The following is a 14,835-nucleotide window of genomic DNA, read 5'->3' on the forward strand; positions in this document are numbered from 1 at the left end:
AGTCAGTTTGCCAACAACATTCAATAAGCTGTGTAAGCGCGGCTCTTATTGGCTGTCGCTTCAATGTAGGGGCGGAGCTAAACAATCGGAAATGTCCGTCGGCGATTACCAAGATCAGAAACGTGCACTGTACCAGTAAGTATATACATAAGATGATCGGCATCGTAAGCTTCACAATGTAAAAAGATTACACAAATACATTTTAATTACCTCATGTATAGACCCTGAATCAACACTAATCAGTGAAGTACGTATGGAAAGAGCTACTGTTGTAACGGAAAAGGCAGTCAGAAGTTGACCGGAAAAGAAATCCTCGGCTTTTGACTAACCATAACTTTACCGCAAGGTGTAGGAAACCAAATCGGGTACAATATACAACCGACCATCGTGTCTTGTCAAAATATATTCCGATAAAACACGGCTTTGGCACATACCTGGATGTTAGTAGGGGATGCTACTCCAGCTGTAGGCGTAGATTTTTTTTAAATTTGTCACCAGTATTTAATCAGATGTATGCATTTGAATCTAGTGTTGACAATTTTTCGGCTAAAATCAACCGACAATTTGTAAATTACCGCCACGTATGCGCCAACCTCCGAGAACATTACCTGTGAGGGTCGCGCAAATATGAATCAAATTAAATTACAAGTATTCAGGCAATTCATTCAAACTTGACGTCTACAACAAGAATAACATCCCCTTCTAACATCCAGGTATGTATCAAACCCGTGTTTGATCGGAATATATTCTGATAAGATATAACCTATTGTCAGCCGGCCGTACCTGATTTGTTTTACACACCAAACGGACCTTGCAGCGGAAAAGTCAGTCAGAATGTTATGGTAGGTTGACCTTCGTCTACGATGACCAATAGGTTAATGTTCAGCACGCGCTTGAAGTACGAGTTCGAGGTCAATGTTGATAAAGAGTGTCCAATTGGACAGCACATTTTGTTTACATGTGACGTTAGACAATTCTGGTTTTCATGCGAATATGTTCTATGCGTGCTTGCTGTCTTGCCCTTGGTAAGACAGAAAAATCTTACCCTCACGGTCACCGGAAGTGCGGACATTTCTATCTGTTGTAATACAAAATTTATAAGATTCCCATTTCAACAATTCAATTGTACAAAGTATAAGTATACAATAGAACATATATCATAAACAGGCACATTGATTTTACGACGTAATAGAATAGATATCCCTTCAACTTGGTCATTCGTTTTTATCAGTTGAATTTTTATTGTTAGTTCTAATCAATTTGTAACATTACTGAAATATGCTTTGATAAGACACACTTTTATAGATACCATGGTATTGATAAAACCGTTACACAAAAAGCTCAATCAAATAATAAGTTCAGAAGTAAAAGATATGAATACTAAATGCAAAATACATGTATTTTTTTAGCAAAATCGTGCTTGTAATTGAAACTAATTTTGAAAAAATAACATAAAATAAAAGTAATATTGCCTTACGTTCGGATTTCATTAGTTGCATAAAAAACAGAAATAAATTAAATGAAAAATACAATAAACCAATGTACACGTTAAATGATTATCCTTAACAATAACGGAATTCTGTCGTAGAGCAAATATAGCATCTAACGAAACACATAATTTTAATGTAACATCACATCTTTGTTCTAAACGACGTTCATAAAGAGAAATTTCTCTATTTAAGTATAAATTTATTGTCTAACTGGTTGTCCTGTTATTTTGTATATGTCTATGTCAGAACGCTTTTGATTTAAGAGAGAAGTTGATATAAGCTTTTAGCTTGTTTTCCCATCGTAGTTGTATGTAATGGTATGTGTATGTATATCTTCATTGTTTATTTAAATAAAAATATTGTTTAAAATAAACGTCGTTATAATATCAGAACATTAACAATTTGTAAAAATGCATAGAAAATATCTGAAAAACTTTCAGTTCAATGGACACTATAATTGTTTTTCAATTTTTAATCTCTATTGTTAAAATATCTGTCGCGTATGTGTTGTATCTAGTCTTTAACTTTCGGTATTGGACATCTCCGGTTGATTACTTCCATTGTTTGTCTCCTGAGTTGCGGTGTTTAACAGATAGACTCCTTCACCGCTCTGTTCATTTGGTGGGTTAGGGTTGCTGTTAGATTCTTCTTGTTCCATTCTCTGTACAAACAATTACACAACATTTAACAAATGAGGCTATAATGATCACAAATTACATCACAATTAATCTGTAAAAATAGACAGTTGATTTGAACGTTGAGGTATTTAAATCATTCGTATCTGAAAGGAAAACATATCCTGTGTACATGCCTTATACTTCCTGATTGTAACGAAATCCTTATTTTGAAGAGTATATCTATTCACCCATAAGACTTCCATAAACAATGTAGCTGAGCTCAACCGTACCAACTGTTTAAAACGTAAAATTAATTAATGTGTTTCATTAAAATCGACATATCACATTATCATTGTAACAACCGAGAATGAGCAAAGCTGTTGTTTGGTATACATCTATAATTATATACCTCTTCTCGCTTCTCCTTTCTTTTTCTCTTGCTTTCCTTCCTCTCGTCATCTATCACTGTAGTATCCTGTGTGTCATTTTGATACTGTTCGGGATTGGGCTGGGACTGTGTATCATCCTACCGAAATTGATCATATTACATGTATCAAGAATACTGATCATAGGACATAACATATACAAGCATCTTTTAAAGATGTACTTAACTGTTTATAATAAGAGGCAAAATAAACATGAACATGAAACATATCAAACCAAATTCCTATATCATTTGTGGAATTGTATAAGCAAGATCCGTAATTCAGGAAAGTGCAGTAAAATTCGATATATTGACCAGTTCTTTATTTTGAATTTTGAAAACACTTATGTACATGAAGTGCAGTGTTTGGCTAATAAAATCGCCATTAAATCGCGAATAGTATTAATCCTTGCAGAATAGTGATGCCATCAAACATGTAATAATAATAGACTTTATTCGTTTAACATCGATTGCAAATACATAATACAATGAAAATCACTTTCGATGGCCCGATTGTACATGTAAACGCACGAAGGATCTTCAAGTGTTAGATACCGTGCGGGGGATCGAATCCCGGTCGGCAAGGTGAAAGACGAGTGACTTAAACACTACACCACCCGACCACATGTAAAAATGGTATAGCTTTATAAATCAGTAAGTAAATAGATCATTTATTATTCAACACAAAAATTGATGTAATAAACCAGATTTGACTTTATTGTTTCCTCTTTTGTTCGGGATCACAGTATCTGATCACGGAATGCCTGGGTTATATGTACAGGGAAATGACAGGGTTATCAAACACACCGAAACAAAAAAGATGAAAACTACAGATTATGGAATTTAAAGTTGATTAGTGGCTATTCTCGAACCCCTACCTTTTTCTTTTTCTTTTTCTTCTTTTTCTTTTTCTTCTTTTTCTTCTCCTTCTTTTGCTTCTCATCAGGTTCGTCAGATTTAGTCAAAGGTGGCAATTTGTTGCTAGAGGTATTTCCAAGTGCACCATCCTATATAAATTGTGATTCAAATGTTTTGGTAATATTTGTTTTACCACATCACAATTCCTTATCAATGATAGTAAACCAAAAACCCGGATCTCCGGTGTGAAAAAACTGCAACTCTACCGACTGAGCCAAAGAAGCATGCCCGTCAGCTAAGTGACACACACCACATTTAACACTATCATATGTACAAACCACAGTGACCCACCCTTTTCAAATGTGTAATACATTTATGACAGCATGATTATAACGTTGGCTTTTTTATTGTCAGCTACTCGCTGCCCTACATTTACAGTGGCGTTGAATATTGTATAAACAAATTATATTTTTTTATATCTGAATCAGTTTCATTTTCCATCTGCTTAAAACTCAAATAAAAGTAATGGTTATGATTTTGATTTGAATTAGTGTAATATGAATTGAATTATCAACACATTTAATGATGCGCGTCAGCACACCACGGTAAATTGTTTTGTAATATACTGGCGAATACCGACATAATAATACTTACTTTTTCGACCATTGAATGACCTGGATCTGTTATAAATGTCTTTTCTGGTGGCAAAGAAGGAATGACTGCGTTAGCTAGGTTTATTGGTAGGCCAAATAATGCATTTTCTGTAGCTGCAATATCAGGGTGCTACAAACATTTAAAAGATTGATGTTATTCATTTTTACCTTTAATAAGAAAATGACATATTCCAGAGAGAAACGATGCTGTATAGCAAAGGAAGGATGGCAAATTGGCGATATTAATTACAATCAGTACACATAGAATGTAAGTAGTTATGAAAACATTATATCACGCATTCAATTCTCATTAAGTTCATTTATCGTGTAATGAAAGTATGTAAAAATGAAATGGAATACTCAGGCATATCATATTGTTTTGCAAGATTCAAACAGAAAATGAATTAAACATACAGATGTTGCTTCCTGATCAATTTGTTCTGTTTCCTCGGAATGTTTTACCTTTTCTTCGTCATTCTCTGGAGATACAGATTTCTTCTGAAATGGAAATATTATTGTAAAGGACACGTTACAACCCACTTTAAAATAAGGCACTAAAGAATAGTATAGTAAAGATCGATCATAGTTTATCAGGAAGATTAAAGAAGCACATAAAGACTGAATGGTATTTTCATAATATTACGAATTTAAAGATCGATATTTCAAATTTTAAAGTCATAATTACTAATTTAGAAATGACAATACGAAGTTCCAAATTTGTATTAACTAATTCAATTTTGTTTAATTATTACGTATTCAAAAGTTGTTATTATAAGATTAATTATTTTTGTTGCATAACTCAATTCTATGTTTGCATTTGATTTTTGGTACTATTGGGCATCCCTATAAAACTATTTCGTTTTAGCATACTGCAGTACACAACGTATATGACGATTATTGAAAATACTTACTTTATTTTTGTATTTCCAACAACACCAGGCCGTGACCATGATAAAGACAAGAAATGCAATACCACCAGCAATTCCACCAACTAACAACCCTAAAACAAGATATATTAATCACTTTAATTTAGTAGGGAATCAACGACTTATGAAAAAGGAAGGAACACGATTTTGTAATGCGAAACATCATCGAAAATATTGAAAATAGTACACAGAAACTCATGCTCAGTTAGGTAGTTGAAAAAGAAATGTATAAATGCCGAGTGCTTCAGGGTAGTAATTTAAGCGTCACCTGGCCATCATAATCGAAAATACCAGCATTACAAAATAATGTAAAACAGGTCACAACACAATCTCGTATGAAAATCTGGAGGTAATACCTGGGTATTCAACGAAACAAAACCTTACGGTGTAGAGCGTAATTATGATTTAGATCAAACATCCAAATACATTTTGTATCTTCATTCCTCTGCTTTTCTCAAGCCTTATCCCTGTACAAATCCCACTTTTGGTTGAGATTATCCAAAACGAGTCAAAACGCATAGACAGTTAGGAATAGCAGAATACTTATTGAATGTATCGACGTTCCTATGATGGCGGTACTTTGGAAATGTTTCTATAAGAATGCATTTTCATAATGTTTCATTAAACTTTAAAAGTATAGGGATATCTCAACCCTTGTGAAAGATTTTGGCTGTCAAACCACGGGAAGCCTCGGGTTGACAAGCCAAATTCTTTCACTAGGGTTGAGATATGCCTGTCCACCTGACAGGCCTATGTAAGATTCTATTTGTCTCCAACCTGTTTCTCGCAAGAAGTTTGGTTGACTTTCATGGTTGTTATTCGACACCAAATCATCACTAGGAACGACCAACAAGAATATTGCTTACCTCCTCCGGCGGTACCATTCTCTTTATGTTTAGGTGAGGATGTAGTAGATAGTGCTGACTGCACGGTAGTTTGATCATTACTAGTAAATGCATATGTATGTAGGGAAACACGCGATGACGTCGAAAAGCCGGTCACGTGATGAAGGGTACTGTCCGGTCCTGTTGATGTCACGGATGTGGCTGGATTGGTCGATGATGTATCTGTCTGTTGTGATGTTGTTATAGTTGAGGATGTATCTGGCACATCCGACAGATTTACCTGGAAACTAGATAGTGTCGTATTATTCAAATGCAGTAAATAATTACCGTATAGCCGTTTAATTTCGCGGTCATTGACGTGATCTCGAAATTTTGATCCGTTGAATATTAAGAATCGGTAGAATTAGATACTCTAGAAGCCAAATCGCGAAATTGTCCCAGTATACGGTATCCAAGAAACGATTCTGTATTGACCCAATGCATGTATATCATACACAAAATACTGACGAAATATTCTTATTGATAGTAGTAATATAGGTTTCGATGTACATTGTATGAAGTACAGTGAAATACATTCAAGTGTCCAGAATTGCCTTTCGGACCTTACAACCAGTCGTTTGCGTTTATGAACTCGGAAATAGTGTATTAGCATGCATTTGACAGTATTTGATACAAAATAAGGGGTTCTTTTGTAATCACCTTAATTGTATTTATCGAAAAAAAACTATTTTGGCATTTTCACAATCTCGGAATATCTAGTAAGAAAATTACAGCTTCTTGTAGACATAAGCTTTTTGAAGTCAAATATGAAGAAAGACCTACCTAAACTTTGAATCGTCTACCAGATAAGTCGTTGCCATAGTCCGACAATTGCGAGTAACCACAACACCACAGTCAAGATTTAAGACGGTCTTTTGAACAATATAGATTTTGATTTTGATCTGAAACAAAAAGATCAATATCACCATATGATTAAACAGTTTTAACAGTATCGTATCAGTAAGATATCATTGTTAAACACATATACATCGTACAATGAATTTCAGTCGTCTTACATCTCAAGTGAAAATTATCACAGGAAGAAATATTTCCTTTTGATTAAAGTTTAAAATAAATGGATCTTTAAAAAGTGATGGATATTTTACTTTCTTCTTTCGTTTTCGTTCCAGGGAAAACTTACGTCGGTTTCACTTTGGAAGCTCTGGTCGAGAAGACGTAAGCTTGGGTAGCTGTCATTGAACATTTTCATAACTGTGCAGTGTGAAGTGTCAGTGCAATTATCTCGACTTGTGATGCATTTGCTGAAAAATATAACAAGTAATCAAAAATGGTCGGTTCCATTTGTGTGTTGATTGCGGTGTCCAATTTAAAATATTAATTCTTTTAAAATTTCAATGACATAAATTTAGCTGTTAATTTATACATATACCGTATTTATTTATACATGTATATAACAACGAATACAAATTCACACAGATTGAAAACATGACCATGGAATTATCTTAAATTTCTTACAGGTTTATATGTTACGATAGTAGTCTAACCAAAACCCTTTCTTTTTGGTTGGTCTTCTAAATGACAATTACACTATACATATTTTTATCTTACACTACCAGATTTGTTGGCGATTATGATTAAGTAAATCAGCAAGCAACTGTATCTGTTTATAGATTTTTTGAATATATCTTTCATTATGTCAAATCAAATATTTCATATATCAAAATATTACCATAGCAGTTTAAAAGCGTACCTGTGATTTGGTTGGAGAGCGACACAAACCGTATAATCCAGGGGCCAGCTGTTAATTGGACAAGGCATCTTATTTTGTACATCAGAAATTGTAATTTGCATTTTATGGGAAACAGCCGTCCTAACAGTCATTATCTGAAGAAAGAAGAAAATATGTAATTTACAAATATATATATAAATGTACTGTATATATAAGTGTCCTATTAAATTGTATTATGAAAGGCACATTACATTACTGAAGGGAACCTTACAATAAATACTAATTAAATTTATATGCGTCATAATTTTCATACTGGCGAATCAAGATGAGTTTTTTTATGTTATTCACCGCCAAAAGATTTAATTTTACAGTGGAGGTCAAAAAAGAGGTCAAAATGAATTTTGGGCAGCACTACCAGCAATCATGATATTTACGTCTTTGAAAGTGCTGTGAAATGATTATACACGTATATGGTCTGGCCATGAAACCAAGCTGTAGTCTATAATTTAATTTAACATTTTACAGTGTTATTAGTAATTGTTAAACGACTTCTCTTGATACGTTTTCATCTAAATATACACAAAGCACCAAAGCCAAAAACTTTACAGTGTAAAAATTCTGTGATGCAAGTCATGTTTATAAGGTATCATACATTAACTTTTTTAGTATATCTGTGTCCATGAATGATTTGATTAATTCACCAAACATTAATGTTTTCAATAGATTACTGAAGAAAATATAACCTTAATTTCCGTCCAATTATGCCACATATAACTTATTTAATATGAAACTCTCTGTAAACAATATATTGTTAAGTTTGCTACGAACTCTGGGAATTTAATTTTGTCTGCGCAATGTGTTTAATGGAAAATCACTATCTCAACAAAACCTACCTATATGTGATATTCAATGTCTGGAAACATTGAAATATTATTACCTACCATTATTAGGACATGGTATAAATTCCAAACAAAGTAAATCAACATACTCCTTTTAATTAAGATGAACACCACTATGCGATTTTACCTAGTTGTTTGCCTTGACAACGACACTCTGTTCCGGTATATAACACAGAGAGATAACGATAATACTCAACACCACGTATAACGTGTAACGTATCTACCACAATGATAATGTTGATTATCTCAAGTTCGGTGAAGAAAGGTCGCCACTTTTTACTTTGGAGGATCAGGAAGTGTTTATCAGTATTATCTACTTGCTTCAAAACGATAGTTACCGTTAACGTTTTAGGTATTCATATTTTTAATAATATATATATACAATGTATATATATATGTATATATATATATATATGGTTAAAGTAAGTGTAAATGGTTAATATAATGATACTTAGTACTTTATAATGCTGTTAATCCTATACTGTTGCAGTTCAATAGAATACATTTGTTCATTTTCAGTACGTCAAATATCTAAATACTTAATATGCCTTTCTGTTGGCGTGCTTAGCTGCTTGTGAATTTCGGGGATGCATGCTTTAAAAGAAAATGAACAAATAGAGCAGATAGAATAATTATCCTCTTACACCAAATTATAATACCTCATCAAATAATCATACCAATCGCATTAACATCAATAGCAGCCATGGTCTCACCACGTGCCTCAAAGCACATGAAGGGAAGGTTGTCCTTAAAAGACAATAGCTGTCAATAAGACGTTAGGTAAAATCAACAAATCCCAACAGAACAGTCATATACAGTATATCGTTTGTTTGATACACACTGAGTTCGAATCGATTTTGTGTTGGCTTGATCTGTAAACGTAATCATACGTTAACATATTCCATCCCTTTTACATATATTGGAAGTTAATGTTGAAGTTGGCATGTTCGTATTATTATAAACACGTAATTAAATAACTCTTCTTAGATAATTACTTATGAATTAAGGATATGACATCATAATCCAAAATACATGTATATATTTTAACAAACACAAATTATCTTCTCTTTTTTGTATTACGATCGAAATATTTAAATTTAAATTCCTACGCAAACGTCATTAGTAAAGAGGTCATAAAACGTTAGAGTCGTCTTAAATTTGCATACTCCGGATTTGGACACAGTTGAGGAGTGATGCATGCATCTCTTATAGAAAGTAGCATCCGTATTAATATCACAAGTAGTTCAGATCCCTGTAGGCCATGGGCTAGGAGGGTCCCACATGCACCCCCCCCCCCCCCCCCAAACCTCCGAACCAATATTTTTCTGAACCCTTATGACCCACTGATCACAAATCCAAATGTTAACATTGCATAAGTTGGGATGAACTTCCGGTTATGACGTCATCCAGATGGCCGCCATCTCGAATTTCACTAAAAATTGAAAAATAGTCATAACATTAACATTTTTTAACCGACGTAGACAAATGAGGTATCAAAATGACCACAATAGAACAACAAATACATATCAGGACCAAAAAATCCAATATATGTAGTGATTTCTACGCAGGAAATGAAAAAATCGGATTGAAAGCTCAAAAATGGTGATTTTTCAGCAAATTTTTCATATTTTGTTTGACGCAGCAAAAATGTTTCCCAACAACAATCTATTATTTCAAAAAAGTTTTCTGACCACTTATCAATCAGTTTAAACAACAAAAACCAATGTTAACATTGTATAGGTTCCGGTTATGACGTCATCAAGATGGCCACCATCTCGAATTTCACTTAAAATGAAAAATAGTCATAACACTGATATTTTTCAACTAATGTAGACAGATGTGGTATCAAAATGACCACAATAGAACGACAAATACATATCAGGACCAAATAATCCAATATGTGTAGTGATTTCGATGTCGATGAGCTCATGTGACACTGCATTACCAGTCTTTTATGACCCACCACGGCCAGAGTTCATATCAGGAACAACAGGTTCAGGGATGTGGGATCTCTTTCAGATTCTAACATACATGTATCGTACGTATATGCTGTTTCAGACTTCTCCGGCATAATGAAAATTACACCAGATGCACATTCTTCCAATGGTGGATTGGTTCTCCTTAGCACATAACTCCATAATTCGTATGAAGAACTATTCATCACATCCTTGAAGCCGGTGTTTCTGATCTTAACTCTGACCATGGATAGTTGACAAGTTAGAACCACGATGGTAACCCGGTAATGTAATGTCACATCAGGTCACCGAGGTCGAAGACGACACTCTGGCGAGAAAGCATGATTACCATTAAGAACTAATGAAAGAAATATGTGACACTGTAGTAACCATCTTATATCTCCTTGCGTTATACACAGGAAATAAACAATGGATGTGCTCATTCTAAAAGACACAATATGTTTCGAAAAGTGTCATGGTATTTACGGAACTTTAATTTGATACCCTATAGCTATTAGTTAGCGTTTTGCTGTAATAATTCAGTTTGAGAGGCTACTAGTCTACAAAATTTCGAATATGAAAATGGATTATTTTGAAGTCCCACTTAGATATTCAGCGAACTTTAAATTCAAATTTGTTAAGAAATAAATCGTCAATAGCCAATGTTATATTCAGGAAATTCCAAGACACCAGGAAAATGTAGTGTTAGCGGTTTGGAAAAAATAACAATCATATGCCGCATCCGGTGATGTTTTCTAAACCAAATGATGGTATAACAATTCTCTTTTGCATTTCTATATATTTTTGTTGTTGTTGTTTTAACCGATTGATAAGAGGTCAAATAACTGATTGTGAATAATAATTTGTTGTTGGGAAACAATTTTGCTGCGTCAAGCCAAATATGAAAAAATGCTGAAAATTACTATTTTTGAGCTGAAAATATTATTTTTTTCATTTCCTGCGTTCAAATCACTACATATATTGGATTATTTGGTCCTGACATGTATTTGTTGTTCTATTGTGGTCATTTTGATGCCTCATTTGTCTACTTCAGTTGAAAAATGTCAATGTTTTGACTATTTTTCATTTTTCAGTGAAATTCGAGATGGTGACCATCTTGATGACGTCATAACCGGAACTTATACGATGTTAACATTGGTTTTGGTTGTTTTCGTTGCTTACACTGATTGATAAGAGGTCAAAAAACCTATTAGAAATAATAGATTGCTGATGGGAAACATTTTTGCTGCGTCAAACAAAATATGAAAAATTTGCTGAAAAATCACCATTTTTGAGCTTTAAATCCGATTTTTTCATTTCCTGCGTAGAAATCACTACATATATTGGGTTTTTTGGTCCTGATATGTATTTGTTGTTCTATTGTGGTCATTTTGATACCTCATTTGTCTACTTCGGTTGAAAAATGTTGATGTTATGACTATTTTTCAATATTTAGTGAAATTCGAGATGGCGGCCATCTTGATGACGTCATAACCGGAAGTTCATCCCAACTTATGCAATGTTAACATTTGGATTTGTGATCAGTGAGTCATAAGGGTTCAGAAAAATATTGGTTCGGAGGTTTGGGGGGTTGCATGTGGGACCCTCCTAGCCCATGGCATACTGGGTATAGTAAAATAAAACTGTGTTCGGTTTCATTTGATAATGTCTATAGTCTTAAAAACAGAAAATATTGGAGATACAGTAAACAGAAGATTAAACAGGTTAGAAATATTAATACTGCATTCAAGAGAGCAGCACTTACCATGATCAGTATGAAAGCATTTCTTGTGGTCAGTGTTAAACGTTTGTCCAGCGCCATATTGTTTTCATACATATCAGCTGCAAGCTTTGTTTACTGGTGACATGGTAACACTCCTTCCTTCCTGATAAAATACAAGCCTTATCGGTTAGATATTCACCGTCATCAGACACACGGCCAGGACAGGATGCGATGGGTATATATTTCAGTAGGGGATATATGTGTAAATAATTGTATTGATTAGATATTTAAAATTTCTCTGAAGTGATTTGTCATTATATTTCTTCTGTTCCATTTTCAGGTTGTCAAAAATAGTGCCAACATCACATATATCGAAAGTATTGCAAGAAATGTATCGAAATAAAATTAAAAGAAGTTACATTAAAAGAGCTACATATAGTCTTTTCTGATGAAAGATATTCTAGATCTACATGATTAAAGTACATATTTAAGTTGTTAGCATTCAGGATATATATATAGTTTTAGTAACTACTTTTACCTCTAAACCGCGATATCATTTGTTGTTAGTTACATAGATAAGTATGAAATACTACAAATTGGGTTTTAAATCGATATAGTAGTTCAGAAATGTAGATCTCTATTAAATATACTGGTGATCCACTACTTTGAAAAATAATATGATATCCAGGAAAAAATGGGCACGTGAAGTATTTATTGATGTGACGGGTATCGACTAGTCCTAAATATTTATAAACATGCTACTACGTTTAATTTTTATTAATATCGGACTTCTAATAACTTTTCCTGGCAACATAGAAATGTCTTCAGAAAATCGACCCCAGGAACGTTCGGTACGGTTCAACATGAATCGATTCGTGTAAATGTTGGTGTAGGAAAAAAGAACATCAATGGGGTATTTATCTATAACTAAATATATGTCCATTGTTCACTCGTATGGTTCCTTTATACATTAAAATTGTTTATCGCCAGAAAACACCTCAACTCTTGTCAGTGTAGTACATTTGTACTAAGGCTTTAGAAACTTTTTTCGAGAAATATTATACGCTGCGGTTTTCTTGTTCACCTTTCACCTTCTTCCCCTGTAAGAATTCATAATGCTATCGATAATCTGCTTATATTGCACAGATGACACGGTCGATAATTAAATGGTTTTGTAAGACAAGATAAGACATTATTTACAGCACATTTTATTTTATGTAAGAACATGCTCTAAAACAGAATTTATCATTGTATAATGTTATGATATAACATACATTGTAATAACGGCCTATCGTCACGTAACAGTACCAACGACGGACGAACTAGTCAAAGTTATAGCGCAGAGGTGATGGCCAAGACACCATCGCGCTTCGACAACAAATATTGGGGGATTATGATTATTAATCGATATTCAACGTGGGGTAGACCACTAGTCTTCTCTCAACAAAATAAATTAGCACAAAGTAAATATGCGAGGGAGTAAACAGCTATGTAGGACATGTATCTATTTCTGATAGATTGATCCTACTGTACGTGTGAAACATTTAAAATTATACACCGTGTAAATAATGTCATCTCCGAGGAAAACTGATATAGATTCCTATAGAAACCTCAACATAGCTAAACATTTCTCAGAACTACATACTTGACTATGTCGATATCACCGAGCCTTATCTGCTACTTTGACAAGCCAAGTGTAATTTTGAAATCATATAATCATGTAGTAATGTTTAACTAAAATACAACCTAATCATACACAATATCTTAATTCAGATAAAAGAACACCGAAGCTGTACAATAATACGTTTTAGATTAGCTTTGTTCATTATCATAAATATAGCATCTATTTCCCATCAAAACCATGAGTTAGTTTACAATTGCTGTAAGAGGAACACACCATCGAGTATAATGTATGCAAAACATCCACTAGTATTTGATATTTCTACAATTCACAACTTTAAGCAAAGGATGAAAATCTATCAGCTATAACGCTGAAGCCATTATATAGTTGCACTGACCTGCTGGTAGAAGACTGGAAGTTGAAAAAAGTAACGATCGTGGTATTTTATATATCACACCTTATGCAATAACACTGACTGAAGTCAATCTTATTGATATGGCGATTTCAAAATTGAAATTTAAGTAAGCGTCCGACAAATAAAGCCATTGTCTAGTAAAGAATGTGTTATAGACAAAGCACAATGCGATTCAAATAGAATTTTATCAACCTAATTGACAAGTGACAAAAAATTGATTAAAAAAACTTTACTCAAGACTATATTATTGTGTTTCAAAATGAATTACAATCATCAAAATGCGAGTAACGTTTTAAAATATCTTGATGTAAGTTTTTTTTTAAATTATTTTAATACATTGATACTGAAAAGAAAATTTTATCAATCGATTTTTGTTTTGTTTTGTTTTAATAGGAGATCGATGATGTCCTACCTATACTTAAGTATTTAAGTATTTCAATAAAAGCAAGGCAAAGTTTCCACGGGCCAGTTTTGCTCTGCGAATGTCAAAAAGGTTAATTCTCTTTTGATTTTAATGATGCATTTTATCAGGTTTCTTTGTACTACAAACATATACTTTGTCTGAATACAGCATTAATACAAGCAATAATAAATCTCGTTTAATAAAAAGTTGTTTTGCTAATCTTAAGATAACAATGCTCTGAATGACGATTCTAAATATATTCAGAATATCCTTCATT

The 14,835-nt window shown here is 33.3% G+C and overlaps 1 protein-coding gene and 1 long non-coding RNA gene across 2 annotated transcripts; one reads left to right on the forward strand and one right to left on the reverse strand.

The window, feature by feature from the left end:
- The first annotated feature begins 107 nt into the window (after positions 1 to 107).
- Positions 108 to 14,699, forward strand: LOC138329211 (uncharacterized). Its single transcript, XR_011209423.1, has 3 exons — positions 108 to 135; positions 6,983 to 7,038; positions 14,549 to 14,699. It is a non-coding gene; the product is annotated as an uncharacterized lncRNA (long non-coding RNA).
- Positions 1,467 to 12,312, reverse strand: LOC138329203 (uncharacterized). Its single transcript, XM_069276023.1, has 11 exons — positions 12,162 to 12,312; positions 7,564 to 7,697; positions 6,994 to 7,114; positions 6,636 to 6,754; positions 5,835 to 6,100; positions 4,954 to 5,042; positions 4,457 to 4,540; positions 4,044 to 4,172; positions 3,410 to 3,538; positions 2,517 to 2,633; positions 1,467 to 2,151 (listed from the first exon to the last, which is right to left on the reverse strand). The coding sequence occupies exons 1-11, from the start codon at positions 12,231 to 12,233 to the stop codon at positions 2,011 to 2,013; spliced, it is 1,401 nt and encodes a 466-aa protein (XP_069132124.1). The 5' UTR covers positions 12,234 to 12,312; the 3' UTR covers positions 1,467 to 2,010.
- Positions 14,700 to 14,835: the final 136 nt, after the last annotated feature.

Source organism: Argopecten irradians, chromosome 1, assembly GCF_041381155.1.
Source record: "Argopecten irradians isolate NY chromosome 1, Ai_NY, whole genome shotgun sequence".
In the NCBI taxonomy this organism is placed as follows: Eukaryota; Metazoa; Mollusca; class Bivalvia; order Pectinida; family Pectinidae; genus Argopecten; species Argopecten irradians.